The following is a 25,901-nucleotide window of genomic DNA, read 5'->3' on the forward strand; positions in this document are numbered from 1 at the left end:
CGAGGGAGCGAGGGCTCCGACTGGACCTCGGTGCCGACATCACATGCCCTCAGTTCCCCTCAAGAGCGAAGGGCATAATTGGAACAAATGGAAACATGAGCCAGCTTCCTGCCCCCGCCCGGTGAGCGACTTCAAATATGGCTTCATTACCGGCGCTTTTGTAAATAAACTGTGTGGAGAAAAATGCCATTTGTTCTGCTGTAATTGCCTGATGAGCATCATTAGATGGGTCTTTGAAAGACACAGAACGAACTCATTTGGGGTTTTAGAAATTCCTTTGTGCAAATCTCTCTCTATTCACTCTTCTCCACAGAGGGAGCTTTTGAAAGGGGACTTCTTGACCAAGGATCCGTTCAGAGCTTGGAAGGCTGGCCCTGGCCAAGGACACACCTGCTCTGAGTCTTCCATCAGCACACATTTCCCAGGTGCCTCCTCTGTGCCAGACCAGCCTTGCGCTCTCCGGGTATGGCGGTGAATAAAGACACAAAGGCCCTGACCCTACTGAAGTTTCCCTGCTGGGAGAACTCGGACACGCATGCGCCCATTTCTTGGAGTAAACTTGGTAGCAAACTTCATAAACCAAGTCTGTTTAATTCGCAGATTGGGCACTTCTGATTCCCGGGGGTGAGTTTATTGTATCCTTCAGGATGACTCTTCAGCTGAATCAATCAATACCAGAAAGATGTTTACCTCTGTTTCATTGACTCTACAAAGGCAGTCGATGGTGTGGGCCCAACAGTTGGCGGATAACATTGCACAGGATGGGAAGCTGAGAACACTTCGTTGTGCTCATGTGAAACCTGTACACAGACCAAGAGGCAGTCACTCGAACAGAATGCGGGGAGATGGCAAGGTTTTACATAGAAAAGATGCACCTCAGGGCCTGTTCAATCTACATGTGGAGCAAACCATCTGTGAAACGGGTGCTATGACGACGAATGCAGCCGCTGGGCGGGAGGACGAGTCATTAACAACCTGCGATGCACGCACAGAGGATGCAACTTTACTCGTCGGCATCGAAGAGGACCAGAAGCAATTACGGATGAAGATAAAAGATACTGCCTTCAGTATGGATTACTTCTTAAGAGAGCAAAAATCCTCGCAACTGGGCCAGTGAGCCAATCATGGTAGAGAGAAAGGGCTGATGTTACAAAGAAGTCCACGTCCTGGGCTCCATAATCAACACGGATGGGTAGCAGCTGAGAAATCAAGGACACGGTGCATCAGGCTTATCAACTCTTCAAAGTCTTAAAGAGCAACAATGTCACTCTGAGGACACAGTGACCTTAGAAGACAGAGTAGTGCTGCCCCCAAAGGCTCCCAAGGAAGCAGACTGCCACGGCTAAGGAACTCTCCGTGGAAGCCAGGGAATGGTCAGTCGCCTCACACACTCGTGAGAGCCGGACAGTGAGTAAAGAGGGCTGCAGGAGAACAGCTGCATTTGAACCGCGCTGTCGGTGAGGCACAGTGAGCATACCACGGCCGTCCAGAGGAATGAACAAGTGTGCTTTGGAAGACGCACGGCCAGAATGTTCCCTGGAAGCAAGAGCAACGAGACTTTGTCTCACTTACTTTGGACATGTCATCAGGAGAGTCCAGACCCTGAAAAGGACATCATGCTTGGTAAAGTGGAAGGTCAGTGAAAAAAGAGTCAGACCTTCCACAAGATGGTCTGACATAATGGCTGCGACAAAGTTATAGGCTCCACCAAAGCTACAGCCGTCAGCATGGCGCGGGACCAGGCAGTGTTTCACACTGCTGCACATACGGTCGCCGTGAGTCAGGACTGACTCAGGGGCTTCTAACAATAACACAAGGATGTAACATCTGCAAAACTAGACTGGGTGACATTTGTACCATTGCTTACCAAACCTATACCCATCACCAATCAGTCATTGCTCTTTTTCTGATATGCTTGGATGCAGCCTGAGAAAATACATCAACACAGAACAACAACAACAGGCAGCCTCGACAGTTAACCAAGTTGGCTAGAAGAGGAGACCTAATTGCTAATTCTGATTTGGCTTGTTGTTAATGCACTTCACTGGGAGGCTGTGCAATTTTCAAGAAACTTAGCACTACCCCAAGGAAGTGGTGAAAACCGAGAAGGAAAAGGTAAGAGATTGCAGCTACTCTCTTGCAGTAGCCTTCTTTTCCAGAGCTCTCTAGAGGGCTCTGTGACACAGCCAGCCCGAACATAGCTTTGGATTTAGGTGGGCCTGGGTTCAGGCCCTAGTTCTGTTATATTTTCACTTCTGTGGGGCCTTGGTCTGAGCCCACCTTGTCTGCAAAGAAAAAGGAGTGAGGAGTACAACGCCCCCTTCTGGAGTGTTGTGAGGGCCAAGCCCGTGAGGTGGTGTCCACACTGAAACGTCATCATTACACCCAAGCGTGAACGCAGTTGTTTACAGCTGACTTCTGTTTGCACTGGTAGGTGTCGATCACCTTGAGCATCCCTCCTGGCTAGTCTTTTACTGAAGGACCTGGTCCCTGCATGGAAGGCAGCTTCAAAACTCTGGAGGTTAAATTGATACAGACCAGTTTTTGAGCCCAAACAATGTTTTCATCCGCTTTGAGGATGTTTTCCTTGCGAACCAAGAACGTACGTGCCCTAAATCCGAACTGATGGTGCAGCGGTTAAGTGCTCAGCTGACACCCGAAAGGCTGGTGGTGCTGAGATGAGGCATTCCGCTTCTGTCAAGACACTCAGCCTTGGGAGCCACAGGAAGCCGGTCTCCTCTGTCCTGTATGGCCTATGTGAGTCAGGGTTTGTTTATTTTCGGTTTGGTCATTTTGAACTGCTGAACCAGTGGTGCAGATCATCAGTGGAGATGCTGACAGTGATAACCATCTTTAGGGTCTCCATTGAGAAGCACCTTGTCAGCATGATTCATCGAGTGCTCACAATAAACCGATGAATGGGAAGTGGTCACTCGGCCGTTTCAGAGAAGCAGACACGAAGGGCGGTGAAGTGAAGATTCTCTGCTCAGGATCGCACAGCTGGCAGGAAGTGGCAGAGCCAGGATCTGACGGAGGTGCCCTGGTGCTGGTCCCAAAGCCAGCACCACTGTGCTTCACAGCCGTCCTTCCTAGGTAGGTAGTTGATGCCCGGCTCAAGGGGCATCAGGGTTGCGTGTTCACCGGGTTGGCCCAGTAATGGTACTGGTCACCCCTGGGGGCTAGGCACACCAGGACTGGCTCTGGCAGACCACAAGGACCTAGTACCAGCCCCTATCCCTTCAGAGGGACCTAAGCGCTGCTTTCCCCAGTGACAACAAGACAGTCCCACGTTCCAAGAGCAGGAGAGGCCTCACCAGTTTGGCGGGTCAGTAGGCACTGCCAGCTCTCTCTCCAGCACTGTCAGAAGGCGGCTATAGCACGGGCTCGTGGCATCAGTTATGCTAACGCTCTCCTGGTGATTCCAACTCCTAGGACGGTGCAGAACAGCGCTGAATGGCCCTAGGTGTCCCAGGACGCTGACTGCCACATCTTTCTCCCGCGGAGCAGCTGGTGGGTTTCATGGGCTGACCTTTCGATTAGCAGCCCAGCACTTAACTACTGCACCACCAGGGTTCCTTCAAATTGGTTGTAGGGCATAGTTATTACCCGAACCGTTAACCGCATCTTTACCTGAACCGTTAACCGCATCCCAGAATGTGTGTTGGCTCCCGTTTGCAAGGCCTGAGGGGCCCCGTGAGCGCCGAACCCCGACGCTTCCAGACTGCTGGCCGGGCAGCCTGCTAGGACTCAAGATGCAGGAGGCTGCACTGGGATAGGGGGCTACCCGGGGCGCTGGCTCACCTTGAACGAGATTTCGTACTGCTCCCCTCCCCAGATCTCCAAGCCGGGGTCGTACCCGCCCAGCTCCCAGAACCACTTCCGGTCCACAGCGAAGAGTCCGCCAGCCATCACGGGGGACCTGCCGGGAAAAGAAACCACTGTGAAGACTTCCTCGCACAGCCTGATGCGCTGCCCGCCCATCGGCTCCTTGCACACGGCCCAGGGTCCGCCGCCCCTGGGCCTTTGAGTGACGCCCCTGGCCTACAACTCCTCTTCATGAACCGTTGTCCATTTCTGTCCAACTGAACTGATCCAAGGTCCCTTCCACCGGGCCACACTTCCGGATGCTTGTGAAACGACAGCACAGTGCATTCCGCCCTGGGGCTTTGCCACTGCAGCCTCACCCCTCTCCAGTCCTCCCATTAGTTGAATGGCCTGAATCATGCCTTTCCAAGTCTGTCGATGCTGCAGGACCCCTTAGAGAGAGAGAGAAAGCGACAATGCAGGCAGAATCTCTGGGGGATGGAGCCTAGGAATCGGTATTTTGTACGTGCTCCTCTGTGGCTTCCCTGCTCAGGCCCGCACCAACGTGCTCTGCTGTGGGGAGGCCACAGTCCGGTGCTTTCAGGTCAAAGATTCAGCTCAAACTCCACCTGGCCTCTCGTCACTTTATTCAAGAAAGAGGTTGCGAAGTAGGTGCGGAGAGGATACTGAGGCAAATCAGAGTCAGACTGGGCTTTCAGGGAGTGTCAAGAGAGTGAGACAGCTACTGTAGGATGGAAGGATCCAGAAGCCGAGTCCGACTGGGCGCCAGGAGAGTGGGACAGCCACCCAAGCATGGGAGGAGCCCAAAGCTCAGGCCTGGCAGAGCAATGGCCCCTAGCAGCTACTGACCATCTACAGGATTCTGAGGGGAGGGGCTGTCTGCTTCCAACCGTGGGGGCAGAGGAGGAGGCTGGGCCAAGAGTCAAGAAGGGTGCTCAGAGGAGGTAGCACCCGGGTGGGTTTGCACAAGGAGAAAATGGGAGAGGGAAGGCACCAGGAAGATGTATCAGTAAGGGGCGAGAGGCGCTACACTGTGAGAGGCTCGCGGGGCAGGAAGTTAGCATGGCACTGAGCTAGTTCTGCGGGGGACGCCATGCTGCTACCTGCTTGAATCGCCCATGGTGCCTCACACGGGGATAGTGCCTGATCCCTACAATGTCTGCTGCGTCCTCACCTGCCTACCTTGGAAGACTCTTAACACCAGAACCAGAACTTTCCAGAAGCAACCTCCACACCCCCTCCTGGCCTTGAGAACTCAGCAAACTCATGGGAAGCAAGACTTATTTAAGAGATCTTACTTAACCCAAGTATTGGTGGCACTGTGGGTTAGACGCTGGACTGCTAAACCATAATGTTAGCAGTTCAAATCCACCAGCTGCTCCATGGGAGAAAGATGAGGTTCCCTGCTTCCTTAATGATTTACAAAACCTTGGAAACCCTATATAGGGTCACCGTGAGTTAGAACAGATTGATGGTGGTGGGATTTTGGTTATTGGACCCACTGGCATAGAATTCGGACCCTTTGAGAGGGGATCTCTCTGAATATTTACAGAAGGCGTGGACAGTCTCCTATCTGTGTGTGGAGCTAATTTATTCATTAAGCTAATTTACTTTTCACAGTGCCCTCAGACCCCGTTTTACAGATGAACAAACTGAGGTCCAGACTAGCAAGTAACTTGCTCAAGAGTCTTCCCCAGCTACTCAATAGCACTGTAGCAAATACCACAGTTCACATCCCCCTCCACCATACTCTCTCAGTCAGGAATAAGCAGGCGAGAAGCCGTGGGAGAGTGAAAAGGGAGCGGGGATCAGGAATCAGGGAACCCTCATTTTTATGCCAGCTCTCCTGAACATGCCATGTGACCTGAGCTGACATGTGTGACCATCTGCCACCCATGCGATATGGCAGTTACCAGCCACATGTGACCACCAAAGATTTCCCACGAGATGAGATGTGCTGTGAGTGTAACACACAACCTGGCTCTGGAAGATGTCCTATGAAGAAACGGACAGGGATTTTCTCATAATGTTGACTAGAGCGTCCATGATATTTTAGATAACTAGACAGTGTGCTATGTGTTCGGCTGCTAACTGCAAAATCAGTAGTTCGAAACCACCAGCCGCTTCCCAGGAAAAAAATGAGACTTTCAACTCCCATCAAGAGTTAGTCTCAGAAACCCACAAGGGGGCAGTTCTACCCTGTCCTACAGGGTCACTGTGAGTCGGCATCAACTCAATGGCAGCGAGTAAGATTTAAACATATCTGCGGTTGAGACCGATTTCATCTGTGCTTTGTGCAATTTGCACGTAGTTATGAGGGGATGTCAACGTCCACAGGAGGCTGCATTGCATTTCTACCAGGCAGCATTGACAGTACCGCTCCGAGCCTTTCCCTAGTCATGCCGCACCATAGAGGTGGGCCGCACTGCCATCCACTCACATGGTGACCAGTTTTCTAAAAGCACTCAGTGGCTAACAGGCAATAAGGCATATTTCTATTAGTTCCCCTTTAGTTTTGGAATGTTGTGGGCTTGTGTGTGTGTGTGTGTGTGTGTGCAAGGCTGGAGTTGTAAATCTCTTGCTTAGAGAGACTGTATGCATTTCTGAGTTGGCGGCTCATAGGGAATTGCACTTAAGTTTCTGACTCCAAGAACCAGTCTGGGCTGAAGCCAGGGTCCAGGCCCACATCCGCCAGCGTGGGTAGGATACTAGCCTGAAGGCACTGTGGATGCTAGAGGCGTTGACTCCAGAGGGAGGCCTCTCTCCCTAGCCTGCTCTGCTGTCTGACACGTTCAGCAACACCACCAACAACTCCGCCTGTCTAGTCTGTACACTCACTTTAACAATGCAATTTCCAGCTCCCACAAAGCTCTCTGACCAGCCCCTTGCAGAGAGAAGAATCTGAAATTCAGAAATGCTACACGACCTGCTCAAGTGCATGGAGTAAGCAAGTGGGTGAGCTGTGAGTCAAATCGGGGTCTGGCCCCAGAGCTGGAGCCTTTCAAACCTCAGGATGCCATGCTGAGCCTGCAGCCTATTCCCCAGCTGGGGCCCTAGGGAAGCATGCCCACGTACAATACAGATGAGAGAATTCTGGGAAGACTGGAGATTCCAAAGGATGGGGAGTCCCTTAGAAAGCATCTGGGGAAGGGGATGGAAGAGTTCTTGGCCTGTGCCCTCCTGGGGAACTTTAAAGAACACTGATGCCTGGACCCCACCCTGAGACTCCGGGGTCCTTAGTCAGGGTGTTTTTATAGCCGCCCACTTTTCCCTGTGCAGCCAGGGTGGAGGCCCAGTGCTCTGTGGCCAAGCTTGTGCTGCGCTGTCCAGATGCGAGCCCTGGCTGGGCCTCTGCTCCTGTGCACAGTGCGGTCTTTCCCTCACTGCACCCTGAGGAGGTTCATCCCTAAGGACTTTCCAAACCGAGGGCCCATGGTCTGCTCATGGCCAGAGCTCACACAGTAAGGGGCGGGGGATGGTCTGACTGCATCTACGTCATGCCCCGAAATGCTGTTTTCAGAAGCAGCCTTCTCCAACCTCAGCTTCTGTACGGTGGCATCTTGGGTAGATCTTGCTCCTGCTCTGAACTGCAGGGTCTGCATCAGTCCAAGGGCCAATGCCGCCTATCCCCAGGACGCTCTTATCAGGGTCCTGGGCAATCATGTCAGTTGAAGTTGCTTGACAACTCAGTCTGAGTGTTAGCTACTCCTGCTATTAGCACTCCAGTTATTCTGGAGTATTCAAGTGGGCCGGGCGTGACTTTGAGGAAGAAGGGAAACTGAGTGCATGGTGTGGTCCAAGCCATATCTTTGGGCTAGGAAGGAATCTCATGCTTGCTCTTGAGCAGGATTAGGAGGATACAGAATACAAATGTCTTTGCCCTGTTCACGAAGCACATGGAACCTCCTCCTGTCTCAGGTCTTCCAGCACCTGGTCCCCTTCATTTCCTTGGTTAGCCTAGCTCTTTCTACTCTTGAGACTTCATTGGGACCCACAGCATTAGGGAGGCTCCTCCCAAGCCCCAGTTAGCACTGGGCACCCTCGTAAGGTGGAGAGGGCAAGGGAGGGCAAAGTTGAGGATTCACTGGGGATGTCAAACGGGTTAGATGGGTGTAGCAGACAGGAGAATGATTTTGCCAAAAATGTCCATGTCCTAATCCCGGAATTATGTGACTGCTTCCTTACACAATAAAGGAGTCTTTGATGAAGTTAAGGATTTTGAGATGGAAAGCTGACCCTGCATTATCTGGGTGGGCTCAATGTAATCATAAGAGTCCTTGTAAGGGGGAGCAGGAGATCAATGGCAGAGAAGGAGATGTGATATCAGAAACAGAGGGGAGGAGAGAGAGAGGGGGGGGGGAGAAAGAGAGGAGGGAGGGAGGAAGGAGAGAGAGAGAAGAGGGAAAGAGAGAAGAGAGGTGAGAGAGAGGAAGAGAGGGAGGGGGAGAAAGAGATTGATTTTAAGTTGCTGCTTGCTGGCTTGGAAGTTGAGGGGGGAGATGAAGGAAGAGGCCATAAGCCAATGAATGAAAGCCACCTCTAGAAACTGGAAAGGCAAGAAACTAGAAGTTCCCTAGAACCTGACTTTTTGAATGTAGCCCACTTACAGCCCAGTTTGGGCTTCTGAACTCCAGAAGTGTAAGTGAGCACTGGTAAATCTAAGTTGCTTTGAGCCGCTGAGTGTAGGCAAAGATCTCCTCCCTGCTGGTCGGAGGGCTAGAAGGCTCACAGGACAGCTGCAGGGCTGTTCAGCCCATTGTGGAAGAAGAGACCTCTCCAAAGCCTGGGGCACCAGCGAGGAGATTGGGCTCTACTTCTGGTTTAGCCACAAATCAGGACAGCCCCTCCCTCTCCTGGGTCCTCAATCTCCTCCTCTAAGAAGGGGTTGGGAGTTAACCTCTGCAGCTCCCCTTCCAACCCTCACAATGCGAAGGCTTTGAGTCCAGGCCACACATCCCCAAACTTCTGCGGTTAGATAAGCTGCCATTTTCCCAAGAATTCCACAGGATATAGGAGACGGATGGGAAACCTGGCTCTGGAGTCAGATTAAACCAGCCATTGCATTTGACCTTGGCCACTTAACTAGCTGTGGGACTTGAACAAGTTCCTCAACTTCTCGGAGCCTTGGTTTCCCCATACGGAAAACCATGGATGCTTTTTAGCACATGTGTTTGGTGGAAGTGCAATGTTCTCAGCACTGTGCCTGGCACTTAGGTGGTGATTACAATTGGGTACCAGTTGGAAGGAGTCCCGGAGAGGTGCAAATGGCTAAGTGCTTGGCCAGGAGCCAAAAGGCTGGCTGTCCAACCCTGCTGGAAGGCCCTGGGGCTCTGCTCCTCAAAGGCCACCGCCTTGCAGATGCGGGGGGCAGCTCTACTCTGCACATGTGTGGACACACCATGGAGGGCAACAAACAACACGCCAGGCTCGAAGGGGATTTTGGTGCTGAGCTCGGCATGTGAGTGGCAGGCCTGGGAACTGTGCAGAGGTGGGCAGGGTGGAGTGAACGGCATGGGGTCCAAAAGCCAAGGCTCTGTTGGAAGCTGGGAGGGGCTCTGTTTCCAGTCCACGTGAGCTGCTGGCACCGGCTCCTAGAACTGGAACTGGGCCCTTGGGGGCAGGTGGCAGTGGTGTGTGCGCATGCATGGAGGTGTCTATCACTGGTTGAGCAGCTGGAATGGCTCGGTCATACTTACTCGAACGGGTCGCTGGGGTCGGTTTTCTGCAGCTCGGGAGGGATTGGGATCCGCTTGTAGTACATCTCCCAATCAAAGGCGCCCCGCATGGCATCCCCTGCTTGCGTCTCGTACCGGAAGTCGTCGTGGTCAATCACGTCAATCATGGGACACACGATGGTCTTGCGGTTCCGAGCAATGCGGTCTGAAAAAGCCGAGAGCTGGCCATCAGGTGGGGCAGGGTGGTGGAGCGCTACATGCACGGCCCGTTCTGCCTCTGACTCTACCATGTGTGCCCGCTAATTTCTCTGAATGGTCTAGGGTGAACGCCTGGGTGACCGAAGGCAGAGAAAGGTTTTCGGCAAGATGAGCTGGGGCTCCCACCCCAGGCTTGTCACCGACAATGAGGCTGTGGGGCAGCTACTTAAACAAGGTCTGCGGGCACCAATGGCCTCCTCTTTGGAATGAGGACACATGGAGGCGCTCTCTCAGGCTTGATGAGGATCAGCTATAACACTGTCTGCAAAGAGCTTAGCATACTGGGCTGTTAGAGGTCAGCCCCCTTATGCCAAATAGAGGCCCACTTCCTCCGGAAGGGCCCTGCAGGCTCCCACTCCAAGTCCTGAACTTGACGCCGGTCAGCCCAGCATGCTGGCCCCTTGGGTAGACTCACTGGTGCCCCAGGCTTCAGTCAGATGATTCGCCTTGTGAGAAGGTTCGGCTCAAGTTGCCACCAGTCAGAACTACGGGAAAGGGTAGGACACGCCCTGTCTCAGTGATTCATGGCTCCCACTGACTGGAGGGGTGCAGCTACCACCCTGCAGGAGAACTCCAGGCTGGTGAGTCAAGCCAGGGAAAGGGGGCCTGGATCTACATGTCTCGCCAGGGAGAGGCGGGGTCTATGAAATTCACTGTCTGCTCAGCCTGTTGATAACATTCAAACTTGAGCTTGAGCTTGCTCCCGTCATCAGGAAGTCCTGGCTGCAGCCAGTGGGAGCCAGTGAGCAGCCCAGAGCAGGCAATCTGCCTAAAAGGACAAGTGCACTGAGCGGTTTGGGTCCGGGGTCAAGTGCAGGAGTTGGCATGGGGAGTCTGTCTGAGCCACAGATATCTAGGGCCCAGCCTTTACTGAGCTCCTGCTCGTTTTCTTTCCAGGAGAGAAAGCAGCACTTTAGCCTTTTTCTAAGCTGCTGGACAAATCCATATTGGAAGTACCATGGAGTGCTAAAGGACAAACATCTGTCTCAGAAGGATGTTCCTTAGAGGCAAGGATGGCAGTCTTCATCTCACATCCTTTGGACAGGTTGTCAGAAGAGACCAGTCCCCGGAGAAGGACATCAAGCTTGGTCAAGGGGAAGGGCAGTGAAAAAGAGGAAGGCCCTCGACCAGACAGATTGACCAGGCGGCAACAATGCGCTCAGGCCTACGAACAATGGTGTGGGTGGTGCAGCACCAGTCTTATGTTGCATGCTGTCGTGCACAGGGTGGCTATGGGGGGGAACTGACTCGATAGCACCTGACAATAACAAGTCAAAATCCATAGGTGGGCTGTGCAGTCTGTGTGCATTCTGTAGCGAAACAAAAAATCCAAAACACCAAAACCAGCATCGAGAGTTTGAGGGTGCCTGCTGTGGGAAGGTGAAATGTTGTTTCAAGAAACTCTTTGAGCCACACTGCATGAGTGTGTGCATTTGTCTGTCAGACTGACACGCGCAGTGCATTTCTAGCTGTGGCACATGGCCAAGAAAGCTTCAGCAATGTGACCCATGGTGAGTATATCCCCAGATGTGGACAGGGGGCCATTCCAGAGCATCTGGGCTGTGTATAAAAAACGTCCAAATCCCTGGGTAGAGAGCTGGAGAGGAGCCTTCCTTCCCTACTGATTCATGGCCATTCCGAAGATTTCATTTCTGAGGAGGTCTGGGCTGATGACACAGGTCTCTGCTGGCTGCTGGGCAGCAAGGGTGGTGTGTTTGCTTGGGGACAAACTACTCAAGTGCAAACCAGGTTCTCTCAGCAGCTGGAGGCCTGACCTTGGATGAGGATCTCTGACACCTGAGCCCCCCTGTTGCCTTGCCAGTCGATTGGAGGTGAGACAGCACCTGTCTCACTGGGTCTCCGTGAGGACTGAAGGTGGCAGTGGGGGCAAGATGCCAGCCCAGCCTTTAGCATGTGATGGGCGTCCAGCCCAGAAGCAGGCGCCGGAAGGCTGCGCATCTCTTTCATTCTCATTGCTCCTCAGGTGTCTCATTTGCACAATGTGGATACTACTGCCCGCTTCCCCGTGTAAACATCGCATCCAAATGCGGAAGAGGGCGGCTAAGCTAAGAGACTATTAGAGTCATGGTGATGATCATGAGGATGAAGGAAATGGTGATCAACAGTGCCTTTCCTTGGGCAGCGGTGAGGAAGGGGGGCGGCGGGATCAAAAGAAGCAGCAGAGTGAGCCAAGCACGGAGGTATTAATGGTTTCAGAGACCAAAGTCATGAGGCTTTGCTTCCGCTGCTATTAGCAGGAACAGACTTTTAAATCTACTGGCTCATGTGTCTATTGGAAAAAGAATGAAAAGAAGAAAGAAAAAAAAAGGGAGGGGTGAGGGGGATGTTTCTTCCATGTGTGTCTGCAGATTATGAAAATTACCCTCATACATTTCCATAGAAACAGAGTTAAGGGCTATTTAGCCAACCAGCTCAGCTTCGTACCCCACCACTTCATTCTCATTATGAGCCACCGAATGACCCGACAAATGGGTTGTTCCCTCAGAACTATAAATTAGGGGCGCTATGGTGAGGCATTTCTTTCTCTTTCTTTTTCCCCTCTCTCTGGGTAATGAGAGGCAGATGCAGAAGATTGCTTGGTTTAATTAAATGCACAGTTTACCAGAAATTCTGGGCTGTAGCCTTTTCCTCACTCAGTGAGCTCCCAGACCCACGCAGGCAGCCGCTCATCTTCTGAAAGGAAGCTCTCTGCTGACCTGTGGCAGAGAGACAACCTGCTGGACCACCCCAGGGATCCATTCAGGCTTCGCTTCTGTTCTCTCCTGAATGGCGGCGTGCCCTTGTCTGTGCGACTCGGGTGTGGTTCCTGGGCGGCCATCACCTGAGCGCTTGGAGAAAGGCACATCGCTGGGTCCCCTGCAGCCCTCCTGAATCAGAAACTCGGGGAGTGGAGCCCGGCACGCTGCACTGTAAGGAGTCTCCCAGGCGATCTGCTTTGCTCCTCTTGCTCGTGAGGGCTCACTCATCCATTGTTGAGGGGCTAACTCTAATGACCTCTTCCCCAATCTGCTTGCAGCCCTGCCCCTTACCTGACTCCCAGGCTCAGGGGAACATTACCTGTGTCAGCTGGCCAGCACCAGATCACTGCCTTTATCCCAGCAGAACCCCCCAGCATGCAGGTCTGCTTCTTTAGCCAGCTGCAAGGCCACCTCTTTTGCTCACAGGCTATGGTGGGTAACTCCTGGGTCATTACACTTCCTTGTCTATAGCCCCCTCTCCTCCCACCCCCAGATATACCCTGAGAGGGAGTGCATTCAGCGAGGCAGTACAGAACTGAGGGACAGCACAGACCGGGGAGCCAGAAGACCTTTCTTTTCACACTGAGGTCCCACAGTTCACTTCTCTGAACCTCAATTTCTGCTACTATGAAAAAGGGATGCTTTTGACCAGGCATGTTTTTGAGAGGTTTTGGGGGTGATGCTTGTAGTCTACCTGGCTTATAGGAGTGGTGTAACCAATAGTAAGTATTCTAAGTTGATATGATGATGTCACCCCATAATTTGGCTTCTAATAGTAGAGGCCTTGACTTGTGTGCCAACACAATTGGAGGTACTCTCAGGGAAGCAATCATGTCATTGGACATGCTGTGTGTCTTCCTCTGCTGAGCCTGTTTCTGTCTTTGTCACTTGCTTGGGTGGCTTTAAAGACCCTTTATGGCCCCAACCAAAGACTCACTCATGGCATTTGGCACTGTGCTGGGTGCATCTCAGAGGGACATTGGGACCCTCGTGGTTGGCTCCCTGCAGGAGGCTGGGTGGCCTGGGCCCCGGCGGCTGGCTCATTCCAGGCCGCCTACCTCGCCTTGGGGAGGGCTTCCTCACCGAGCAAGGGCGGCAGCCAGTTGACATTGGCTTCACAGTGAGAGTCTAAGAACGTGATGACATCGCCAGTTGCCACAGAGGCCCCCAGCATCCGGGTCCTTATCAGACCTTCCCGTTTCTTGGTGCGGAGAATCCTCACGCTGGGGAAAAGGGCCATGTAATCTTCCAGCGGCTTCTTCAGGTGCTCTGCAGGGAAGACAGGAGGGAAGCGGTGGACGGATGGGCAAGAACAAAGCGCTCAGCAATCATTCTGGTGCTCCCATCCCCACCAACACGTGAACTGCACCCTACAGTTCGCACGGAGCTTTCTGGAAACTGCTCCACTGGGCAAGTCAGACTACAAATGGAGAAGCTTGAGTTTTGAAGAGATCAAGTGGCAGTGCTAAACCTAGATCACAGATCTCTACATATAGACATACTTATGTATGTAGCTGACATCATTCCTAATGGTGAATTCCTGAACGACTTAGTCCTTTGCTCAGGAGTAAGGTCAGGTTTACACTCTCACTTCTTCTTTTTTAAAAGGTTCAGTTTTCTATTACTAAATAAACTCTTATTGATGTATCTTTTTTTTAACAGATCATTTTATTGGGGGCTCTTACCGCTTTTATAACAAACCATACATCAATTGTATCAAGTATATTTGTACATATGTTGCCATCATTATTTTCTAAACATTTACTTTCTATTTTGTATCAGCCCTTGGTATCAGCTCCGCTTTTTTCTCTCCCTAAATGATTATTATTTTCATATCTTACACCAACTGCTGTTTCCCTTCCTCCACAATTTCTGTTGTTCATCCCCCTGGGGGGGTGCGGTTATGTATCAATCATTGTGCTCAGTTCCTCCTCCTTCCTCTACCCCACCTTCCTCCTTCACTACTTATATCTAACATTGTACTAGATTTTCTTACCAGTACAATAAGGTTAAAAAAAGGAGATAAAAAAGCATACAATTAGAAAGAATAAAGTAACACTGTCTTTAGTTGTAGATGACATGATATTTATATAGAAAATTATAAGACGTAAGAAATAAATGAAATAAATAAATATCATAGTTGTATAGGATATATATATCAATATCTAGCAATTATATTTCTTATGCCAGAAAACAATAAATTAGTTGGAAAATAAAAATTTAAATACCATTTTATAATTTTACCAAAAAGTACAAGGCTTATACTTTGAAAACTACAAAACATGAAAGACAGTGGAAACAAAAGGAATGACATCCCATGTTCATGGAATCAAACCGGAAAACCAAATTCACTGCCACTGAGTCAATGTGGACTCGCAGCAACCCTGTAGGACAGGGTAGAACTGCCCCCCATGAGTTCCTGAGACTAAACTCTTTACAGAAGGAGAAAGGCCTGTCCTCCTGTGGAGCTTGCTCGTGGTTTCGAACTGCTGACCTTGAGGCTAAGAGCCTAAGGAGTAACCTCTACACCATGGAACCTCACTGTAATTCTGACCCATAGCAACCTTATAGGACAGAGTAGAACTGCTCCTGTGGGTTTCTGAGACTGTAACTCTTTATGGGAGTAGAAAGCCCCCCCCCCCCACCCCCCACCCCCCCGCCCCCAGTGGCTGGTGATTTTGAACTTCAGACCTTGTAGCCAGCAGCCCAAGACATAACCACTGAATCACCAGGGCTCCTTGGGAAGCCAGGGAAGGGTCCCTGGGCATCATCCCTGGTGATTGTGATTCAGTAGCTCTGGGTAACATCTGCTAGACCCACTGAAGACTATGCCGCACAGCTAGACCTTGAGATCACTGGGCTGCATCAACGTCTCCATGAAACAGATAGGGTGCTGGTGCGCAGGGAAGGGAAGGGACCTACCTCTGCCCAGGGCAAGACTGTGCTTCGAGCAAGGATCTCCTGGTTCCCTGGGCCAGAATCCACTTGGCATTTTATATTTTAAGTCTCACTTAAAACTCTAAAATACCCAATCATAATGATCTATGTATATAACCCCCTCCCAGGGGGATGGACAACAGAAAAGAGGGTGAAGGGAGACATCGGTCAGTGTAAAACATGAAAAAATAAGTATTTATAAATTGTCAAGGGTTCCTGGGGGAGGGAGGGGAAAAATGAGTTGCAGATACCAAGGGCTAAAGTAGAAAGAAAATGTTTTGAAAATGATAATGGTAACATATGTAAAAATCCGCTGGACACATGGATGTACATATGGATTGTGTTGAGCTGTATGAGCCCCGAGTAAAATGATTTTAAAAAGTACTCTATAACATGCACCGGCAAAACATATTAAGATTTTAAGATGGCGTCATACATTTTCTCTCCTTTGATTCCTAAAATCATATGTTGCGTGATGGTTCTTTCCATTTTACAGATGAGAAGACTGATGCTCAGGGAAGCTACGCGGTTTGCTTGCGGTTGTACAGGCAGAACACGGCTGGGTTATCTGAAGAGCATGATGCTCTTCCCATTCTAGTGTCCCCGCCCTCGGACGTGCACAAACCACATCCCACCTGTTGCCCTTGAAACCCACCCAGAGCCACCCTGTGGGACAGAGTAGAACTAACTGTCTCAAAGAGTTTCCAAGGCTGTGACCTGTGGGGATTTACAGAGAATACACAGAGAAACAAGCGCAGCGAGAAGACTAGGAAACATCCCATCACCTCCTAGTTTGTGTGTCTCTTTCATGCAGTTACAGGTGGGGTCCAGCCCCTGACCCCTTTCAAAGCAAGCAGCTGAGTGCTTAAGCGTGGTGCCACCAGAGCCCTTTAACTAGGCATTATGGTCACAGCGTTTGCCACGCCTCCCTGCTTTTCCATAGCCCATTTAGTTGTTTTTTTAAATGGTTCAGTAAAATAAATAATTAAATTGAATTATATTTATTTATTTTTTTTTCTTTTCTTTTTTTATATTTATTTTTTAAAAGAGACTTTTAACATAAATGGAAAGGGGCTACCATTTATAATATAGAGCTGCTAACATTTAAAAAAGGTCTTGTAATATAAATGCTACTACAATTTGATAAGGGTAAGACTTGGTAAGTGAAGGTGCGAAAGAAGGCACGGCAGAGAACGAAAGTGACTGGAAAAGTAGAATAAAACAAAGCAGTGTCTTAGCTTTTCCCCAGACATGCTTCTCTCCTGTGGCTGTGAGTTTGAAGTCTATCCTGTCACGAGGGGAGACATGGGCAACCAACTGAGACTTTGCATTTGAAGTCATCAGAAGAAATGAAAAAGAACTGAAAAGAGAAAGCGCTCTTGCCACATGATCCAATGTTGTTACTGAATGCAGAGTCTGGAAGCCAACTAATCATCTTAGGCACCACTGAAAATCAGCTTTCTGAACACGCACAATTAGGCAAGCATTGCTCTAGACCCTTTGATTTAAGTGTCTCTAGAAAGTTGTGCGAGATGAAGTGGGTTGTGTGTTGTGCTGCTGGGCTACTGGTAGGTTGGAGCACTTAAAATAAGCACAGAGGGGAAAAAATTACACACAGAGAAGCACAGGGCCGCTAGAAGACTAAGAAGCACCGGCCTCCTCCTTGCTCGCGGGAGAAGACGGATACGGCTCCCCCCACCCTTGCCCACTCCCTTTTGGAGCAGTGACTCTGTAGAAAGCAGAAATCAATTTACCCTAATTGAGGGGCTAAATCTTTCCAGATTGGACTTTCTTGGGCACGGAGACAAGATAGAGTGAGGCCTGATGACGCTCCAGAAATGCAGGAGCACTGTCTTAAAGAGGGAGAATAAAAATCCACAGGCATCAGCTGCGACCGCCTCTGCTTCCTCGCTGGGTCAACTGGTAGGTCGTTAAAAGGAGAGTGGGATAATCACCCACAGCACACAGCAGGACTCCCATCAGAGGGAGAAATATTACCCCGTCTGCTTCTAATCACTGAGGGGCCTGCTCGGGCAGAGCCCTATCGCTGAATCACCCTGGACACAGATGACGCAGTCATTACAGACCAACCCCTTATGGCCTTTTGACGGCTTGGGGGAAAGTTGGAGCCATTACACTCCTTGTTATTCGAAAGTGCATGACACCGTTCCACGAAATCAGAGAAGTTTAGAGTTGGAAGGGGCCTTACATGAAGAGGGTGTCTGTGATGATGATAATTAGAGGAAACAATTACTGAGCCCCTGCCAGCACACAGAGCTCCTCAGTTCATAGATATTACCTCGGAAGGCTACAACAGTGCTGTAACATGTGGACTGTGGCTTTATCTCCTAGATTCTAGGGCTTAGAAGAAGATACCGAGGCTCAGAGAGGTTGATGCAACTGGCCCAAGGAACACTGTTCATAAGTGATGCAGCCGAGGTCTAAAACTCAACTCTGAATGTGCAGGCTCAGCCCACTGAGTCACCTCAATGTTGGGCATACAGCACCCTCTCAGGGGACCTTGCTGACTAATTCACTGGAATCCCCCAGAACCACTGAAACAGGGTGTGGCAGGCCCATTGCTCCTGGTACTGCTGCAGAAGAAGCGAGGCCCAGGGCAGACTGGAGGCCTTGCCCCAAGTCTCCTCTTAGCTGATGAGGCCAGAGTGCTTCTCAGGGATGGGGACGGACGGGGACACGGACACACACACACACACACACACACACACACACACACACACACACACACGGCGTCTGCAGGGGAATCCCAGAATGGTTCGTCCTGGCAGGCTGTAGCACAGAAGTTGCACTCAGAGATGCTGTGAGATTCCTGCATGCACTGACCATGTGACAAAGACACAGCAGGGTTATGGCCTCAGTCCAGGCCACTGCTGTCCTTTGTCTAGACCATCACAGTGGTCAAGATGGCTCTCTGCGCTCCCACCTGTCTTGATTCAGTCGTGTGTGTTTGTGTGTGTGTGAGTTTAGTGTCTCTAAAAAGAGAATTAGACTGTTCCCCTTCCACTTCCCCACTGAAAGCACTTCAATGGCCTCCCATGGCTTCTCAGAGCAAGGTCCAGATTTCCTACGCAGGATGACAAGGGTGTGTGTAGTTGGTCACTCACCCCTCTCCAGAATTCATCTTGTCCCCCTGGCCCCTCCACTTTCTTCTGGATGTCCTGTCTGGGCAAGCCGCCCTGCTCCCACTTCTCAACAGCTCCCGCTCAGCCACCAGACTTTCGCTAAAAGTGTGAACTCCTTACCACGGCCTGTCTTGACCTCCCAGACCAGAGCAGCCCCTCCAAACAGGCCCTGGAACGTGTCCTGCACAGCACACAGCTCCGATGCACCGCATGTCTGTGCAACTGCTCGCTCGGTCTCCCCCACTAAAGGCTCCGCCCCACCAGGGCCCATTCTCTGAACACTCTTCCCACCTCCATACCCGCTCGCCTCGCTCGCTCGGAGCCACAGCCTCCACAGATCCCTGATGAACACACAGCGCCACCCTCCTGGGCCATCGTTTATCAAGCTCATTTCAAGATGAAGGAAGCCAAGGTCTGAAAAAGTTGTTTCTTGGCCAAGGTCACACAGCCAGGAGGCCTGGTTTGGCCAGCAGTCTTTGCTCTCCCGCTGGGTGTAATCAAATTAATCCTCAAGTAGACAATCAGAGTTTCAGTCTGTGATGCCACGAAGCCCTGCAGGCCCCTGCTGATAAGTAGCACAGTCAAGGACCGCCGTTTGCTCTAGCTCTGGCCAAACCCACAGGAGGCGGAGGAAGGGCAGCCCCCATGGGGGGGTGGGGGGGGGATACAGAGCCAGTCATAAACTCGATAAATCTGAGCACCTGTCCCCAGAGCCGTGGCTGGTTCTCTGGCCTTGGGGGCATCATTAATAAGGCAGAGGCCACAGCGGGGAGGCTGCCCTCTGCACATTTGGGCTGGCTTCTGGGAGCTGTACATATTCTGTGTCTCATCATGTCTCAACTCCCCTGGGCTTCTGGCTATTAAAGTGTGACGGCTCATATGTTTCCTGGGAGAGATTTATTTACTTGCACGTCTGAGACAGTGTATTCTAAGGCACTGCCAACCCATCTGGCGCCCAGAGCACCTCTAGCTCTCCTGTTTGCTTCTCAGGTATTCCCAGCAAAGGAGAATGCTTCTGAGGAGATGGCTCCTCCCCTCTCGTGATTGACTGTCACTGTGATTTCTCTTTTCCTTTTTAAAAAGTTTTTTTTATTCGCATATAATCCACATATCATACAACTTAATAGTTGTACAATCACCACTACAATCAAGTTTTTTGTACTCACTGGTATGAGCTCCCCATCCCCCACCTCCTGTGTTATATGCCCAAGAAACCATTCACCCAGTTACTGTCTCTAGAAGTTTACCCAGCCTGGATTTCATGTACAGGAAAGCATACAGAAAACCTCCCCTCAAAAACAAAACAATAATGAAATAAAATAGAGGAAAAACCTCAGTTGAAAAGAAAATATTAAAAAACTAGAACATTTTTTTAAATGGGTCAAAAGGGAGATCAAATGATCAGGTGTTAATTTTAACTTAACTATGTCTGCCATAACCCACTTTCCAATGCTCGCGGCATGAAGGCACGGTGATCTCCATCGCTGGTCTGAGGTCACCGGGGAGTCACTGCAGCCGTAATCCAGTCATCGTGATTTCTGCTCAGCGTTTACTGTGTGCCTAGGCCCTTCGGGAGTGTTCTTATAAAGCTCCTCTCATTCCGCTTCGACAACTTTACAAACACCGCCTTCTTAGAGAAAGGGGTATGGGGGCGCAGAAAGTTCCAGTCTAGGGTGCTACTTTCAGACAGCTTCCAGCTAAGAGTCAAGAGGCATGGCAGGGGTTCCTGATTTTAAAGCTAGCACCATTATCCTCAAATGCCACCAATTCGTTTTTTTTTTTTTTTAAACATTTTATTAGGGGCTCATACAACTGTTATCCCAATCCATACACACATCAATTGTGTAAAGCGTATTTGTACATCATTTCTCAAAACATTTTCTCTCCATTTAAACCCCCGACATTAGGTCCTCATTTTTCCCCTCCCTCCCCGCTCCCCCCTCCCTCATGAGCCCTTGATAGTTTATAAATGTGCCACCAATTCTTGATGCCCTCTTCTCTCTACTCTGCTGTGTGGGCACTGGTTTCCAACCCCACACCACCAGCTCTGCTGCTCGGATCTGTAGGGCTTCTGCTGCTGGGAGAACCTAGTCATGGAACATGAACACGGGGAAACACGAATGGGAGGATGGACAGGAGAGACACCTTTTGTACCAGGAAGAGTTTTGGGAGGCGGCATTGAAACATCACCTCCTCTCTGGAGCAGGGGCATAGACCAGCCCCTCCGTACACACATACTTTTCCTGGTCTTGTGCCCCAGGAGGGATTTCAGGGCTGGGATGCGCTGGCAGGACCCTCAGAGACCACCCCCAGGGCTTTCCAAACTCTCCTCTGACTTGGTTCCTCTCCTAAGACAATTTAAAGCATAACAGGCATGTTTTCCATGTGGTCTTGTAGGGGCAGAACCTTCAGCCAGCCATTTCTTTTTGCCCCCTTCTTCTCCTTCTTTTAAAAAGCAACTTTATCAACAGGTGACTCGTGTGCTACATGGCTCAGCCATTTAAAGAGTATGATCCAGTGCCAACTAGCTGTGTTTTGCAGGGCTGAGAGCAGTGAACTTCACTCCTTCGCGAAGAAGACCTTTTCTGGCGAGGAGAATTCTGTCCATCTAATCAAGATGGCATTTACTGAGCTCCTCTCCTGTTAGGTGCCCGGAACTATGCTGGGCCCATTCCTTTCTGCTGATAGAACATAGTGCTTCTCAAAATGTGGTCCCTGAGCTGGCAGTATCAGCAGCATCAGCAGCATCAGGGATCTTATTAGAAATGTGGCTCTCAGGCCTCACCCTGAGACTGAGTGAGTCCAAAATTCCGGGCTGGGTCCATTTACCTGCGTTACCACAAGTCTTCTAGGTGATTCTGGTACTCTTTGAAGTGATAGAATCAGCGAAATAAACCTAGGCTATCCTGATCATGCCAGGGTCTTTAAGCAATTAGAAACAGACTCCAGTGTTTCCTACTAAATAATAGGAGACACTGGAGGTCTTCAAGGAACCCACGTCTGTTCACTGACCCTGGCAAACCTAGGAGAATGGATGATGGTTCATAGTGGTCCCCTCCCCACCCTTCTTGTCACGTTCACGTGGGAAAAGCTCTGACACCTGGGGAAAGCGTCCCTCACACTGAGGTCCTGAAGGATCCCTTGGGAAATGGTTTTTAGGGCAGATAACAGTGATTCTGCTTCCACACACCTGGGGGAAGCCTCTAGTGGAGGCGAGGGGACCGTGGAAGGCTGGGAGTTGTGCGGAAGGATAACACCTGGTGTTGTGGAAACCCAGCCACTGCAGGGTCAATTCCCGTGTGCAGGAAACTATTGCTACACAGGCTTTCAGGCGCTGATTGCTCAGAAGTGGACCACCAGGTCTTTCTTCGGAGGTGACTCGGGCTGGATCCCCACCCTTTAGGGTAGCAGCCAGGCCTATGAACCATTTGCACCCCCAGGGGCTCCCCAGGGGTGAGGCCTAGTGGGAAGTACACATGGCTTGCTGAGGAGAATGCCCTGTCAAGCCTCTCCTCGGCCTCTTCCAGGAAGTGCTCAATCAAGTCTGAATTGCTCCCGGGCCTTTCATGTACATGGAAGAGCGGAGAGAGCCGCCTGGGAGCTAACGAGTCCCTGAAGCAGAAGCCAGAGGATGAAGGTGCAGGTGACTGACACTTTCTGGGCACCTGACACCCTTGCAGGTGCTTTCCAGGTGCCAGTCCACGGGAGTCTTCACCACCGCGGGTCTAGGAGGGTTAGCCTGGCTTTACAAATGGGGGCCCCAAGACTCACAAAGAGACAGTCACGGTTCAAAGTCACAGAGCGAGCGGGAGCTCTGCTCCCCTGAGTCTAAACCCAAACCTGTCCCTTCTAAGCACAGTGCTGACAGCAAGGCAAGTCTGTCTCTAATGCTCAGCCCTTGCAATCAGTGGGCACGTGCGCGCGGTCGATGGCTTGGATTGTAAAACACTTCTCTGGTATTTTTCAAAGACCGAAAATGAATTTGACCTCCAAACTGTACACCTTCCCCAAACATTTGCTTTGAAGTCACAAGCCCCTCCGTTCTCTGGCACCATGCTACAAATCAGGCTCATCGGGCCACACACAGGCACTTGGCCTGGACATGCCTTCAGTGATTTTTAGAATGAATTACACTCCTTCCTCAAGCCATCCTGTCCACCCGCCAGCTCCCAGAAATAGAAAGCACTTCATCACGCAAATTAACTCCTCTCCCCTATTTTGGAGAAGTCGAGCAATCTATTAAAAAAAGAGATGCTATTATCTAAACAGGCAGCCTTGTCTGCGCTTTTAATTCCATCTAAATGTCGTGGTCCCTTTTCAGTGGGTGGGCAAGGCCATAAATCTGTTTAATAATCAGACGACAAATAAAAATACTTCAGAAACCACCACTCTCAAGTTAATTACAAAACTCCCACCTCCTGCCCCCGTTTCCTGAGCGTGACTCCCCACCAATTGCTACAAATGAGGAGAGAAGCCTGGGTCCCTGGGACTTGGCCCTCGACACTTTCCTCCCGGCTGGAGCCCATCCCAGGGAGCAGACTTATGGGCAACACCAGGTGCAGGTTCCTGGGGGCTGCTCTTCAATAATGTCGGGTTGTCGGGTGGCAGAGAGCAGCAACACGTGTTTCAGCCAGGACGTAAGCTTCCAAGCCGGCCATTTAAGGAGTTATGAAAAAAGAAGTTAAAAAAAAAAAAATCTTCCCCTTTCAGCAACAGTGCCGGCTTGTCGGTTTCATATTTGTTAAAGGGCAAAAGTGCTCTCCTGGGGGAAATTTTCCTGCTCAGTGCATACGAAGCAAGAAGCCGAACATATGTCGGAGCTTTCTTTACCACCCTTCCAACCACCACTTCCACCCTCCTCCTCCCCGCAGAGAACCCCAACCTAGCTCAGCACAGAATCCTGGGAAACCTCTGTTTGGGGGCTTCTGAAGTGGGGGGTCTTGCAGATTTCCCAATGGGGTCTCCCCTTTATGTGCAGAGCTAGAACTGTGCTGGTATTCGTTGTGTACTGAAACCTCCAGACCAGGAATAAGTCTGTACATTGGCCTCCTGGGTCTCTAACCCCCGAGCTCTTATGCATCCACACTGCTGTCCAAACGTAGGTCTTCAGTCAGGTATCTCATCAAAGGCTAGCGTCAACCTCCCACACCCAACGCCCTCTCACCTTGCTCCCGATCCACTTCCTGCAGACACCTTGCCGCTGTTCCTTTGGTTTTCCTGTCCCAGGGAATTCTATTCTTCCTCCAGGGTCAGCTCAAAGTGCCCCTGAACACTCATCTGCTGGAACCAGGCTCTCCTGTTACATCCTATACATGTTCAAGATCAAGACCGTCTACCTGCCTAGCAGCAAGCTTCTGGAGGGCAGGGCTGAGAGTGATTGGCTTTCCTGCCCCTCACCGCACGTGGCATGCAGCAGGTGCTAACAGATGTCTGGTGAATGGTCCTGACGTAATATATTTTGCTTGTCATTTGCTGCTTTCTTTCCCAGATACGGGCTATGAGAGTCTCTAGACCAGTGGTTCTCAACCATCCTAATGCCATGACCCTTTAATACAGTTCCTCATGTTGTGGTGGCCCCCAACCATACAATTATTTTCGTTGCCACTTCATAACTGTGATTTTGCTATTGTTATGAATCGGGCGACCCCTGTGAAAGGGTGGCTCAACTCGCAAAGGGGTCGTGACCCACAGGTTGAGAATTGCTGCTCTAGACAGAGGTGGTGGTACTTGGAAGCCAAGGTTGTCTTCCTGGTATATGTTCAGTAAATTGATTGATTTATGAAATTCCCCCTCAAACATTACTGCCCATGTACAGATGTGAGACATCTGTGCCAGATGTGACCACCCAGCCTAAACTAACCTACTGCCACCCACTCAGTTCCACCTCACAGCGACCACACAGGACAGAGTAGACTGCTCCATAGGGCTCTCAAGACTGTAAACCTTTCTGGGAGCAGGCAGCCTCATCTGGTAGGTTTGAACTGCTGACCTTGTGGTTGATAGCCCAGTACATAGTTCACTATGCCACCAGGGTTCCTTTGATGACCCAGCAATATAAGACACTGATCAGTTGCTCCTCCCCACCCACCCCACCTGAGAAAACAGCAAATGCAAAGGCCCTGAGGCTGACCAAGGTGCAATATGAGTTATTGTCTTTTTTTTTTTTTTTTGGCTGTTGTCATGGTTTTAGGCCAATTCTTCTAAGTGGACACTGGGCGGAAGCCCCTGCCTTGAAGGCCCAGACTTCCTGTAGAGAAGGCAGCTTCCCCTAAAACACCACAGTAGGTGTAAGTGGTCTGTCTCTATATGGGGCTGTGGAGTCTTCTGGCTATTTTGTCTTTTCCTTTCCAACATGAAAATGCCTTTACTATTTTGTGTGTGATTATAATGTGGCACCTTTAAAAAATATCTCCTGGAAGCGTGAAACATGGAAGTGAGAGGCTCCTTTGCCCCCCCACCCCCCGCCCCCCCCCAGCGATGGCCACAGTTAAGAATCTGGTGTATTTCTCATCCAGTTGCCCCATGTTTCTGTGATCATTTCCCCTGACACCTGCTTCCTTCTCCTGTTGAATCATTTGCCAAAATAATCTTTCAGTATTTGTTCCTGAAGAGCTAGCATGGCCTCTTTTTCACTGCCTACTTGATCCCCTCACTCACCTCTGCGAGGGAGGCAGCGCAGAGCAGCACTCTGTCCGAGGCCACTGACCGGTAGGACTGGAACCGGAAGACACCATTTGTGTTATTTTTTCGCTCAGGGGAGATGGGAAGGGAGGCTTTGGTGGTTTAGTGGTAGTATTTTTGTTGCCCATGAAGAGGACCTGGATTCGATACCTGAGCAGTGCACTCAGCCACCACCTGTCAGTGGAGACTTGTGTGTGGCTACGAACTTCAGGATGAAAACGAACTGGGAGGAGAAGCCTAGTGATCTACTTCTAAAAATCAGTTAGTGAAAACCCAATAGACCCTAAGGGTCCAATTTGATCATGGGATGGCGCAGGACCGGGCAGCCTTGTGCTCTGATGTGCCTGAGTTGCCATGAATCGACTAGACAGCAGCTAACAACAAGAACGCAGTCCAGCTCAACCTTCAGCTTAACTTTCTAATAGTAAGAGTTGCCCAGCAAAGAAATGGATTATTTCAGAAGACAGGCAGTTGTCTGTCATTGGGAGATTTCACTCAGAGGCTGAACTTTCTGTGAGAGCCATAGAAAAGACTCAAATGTTGGGGAACCGGCTGGACCATGTGCCTTCAGAGACCACCTCCAGCACTCGGGCTCCGGGAGGTCCGGGTTCCAAGGGAGAACG

The 25,901-nt window shown here is 50.6% G+C and overlaps 1 protein-coding gene across 1 annotated transcript in view; it reads right to left on the reverse strand.

The window, feature by feature from the left end:
• The window catches only part of GALNT10 (polypeptide N-acetylgalactosaminyltransferase 10), a 54,625-nt gene extending 35,757 nt beyond the window's left edge, over positions 1–18,868 (reverse strand). Inside the window, exons 1-4 of the mRNA XM_045284709.1 lie at positions 18,718–18,868; positions 13,601–13,786; positions 9,522–9,705; positions 3,802–3,919 (exon numbers count right to left, since the gene is read on the reverse strand). Coding sequence (XP_045140644.1) covers positions 3,802–3,919; positions 9,522–9,705; positions 13,601–13,786; positions 18,718–18,868 — 639 coding nt within the window. The remainder of the gene's footprint in view (positions 1–3,801; positions 3,920–9,521; positions 9,706–13,600; positions 13,787–18,717) is intronic.
• Positions 18,869–25,901: the final 7,033 nt, after the last annotated feature.

Source organism: Echinops telfairi, unplaced genomic scaffold (assembly GCF_000313985.2).
Source record: "Echinops telfairi isolate 266 unplaced genomic scaffold, ASM31398v2 ScPeMD7_7469;HRSCAF=8507_0, whole genome shotgun sequence".
NCBI classification, from domain to species: Eukaryota; Metazoa; Chordata; class Mammalia; order Afrosoricida; family Tenrecidae; genus Echinops; species Echinops telfairi.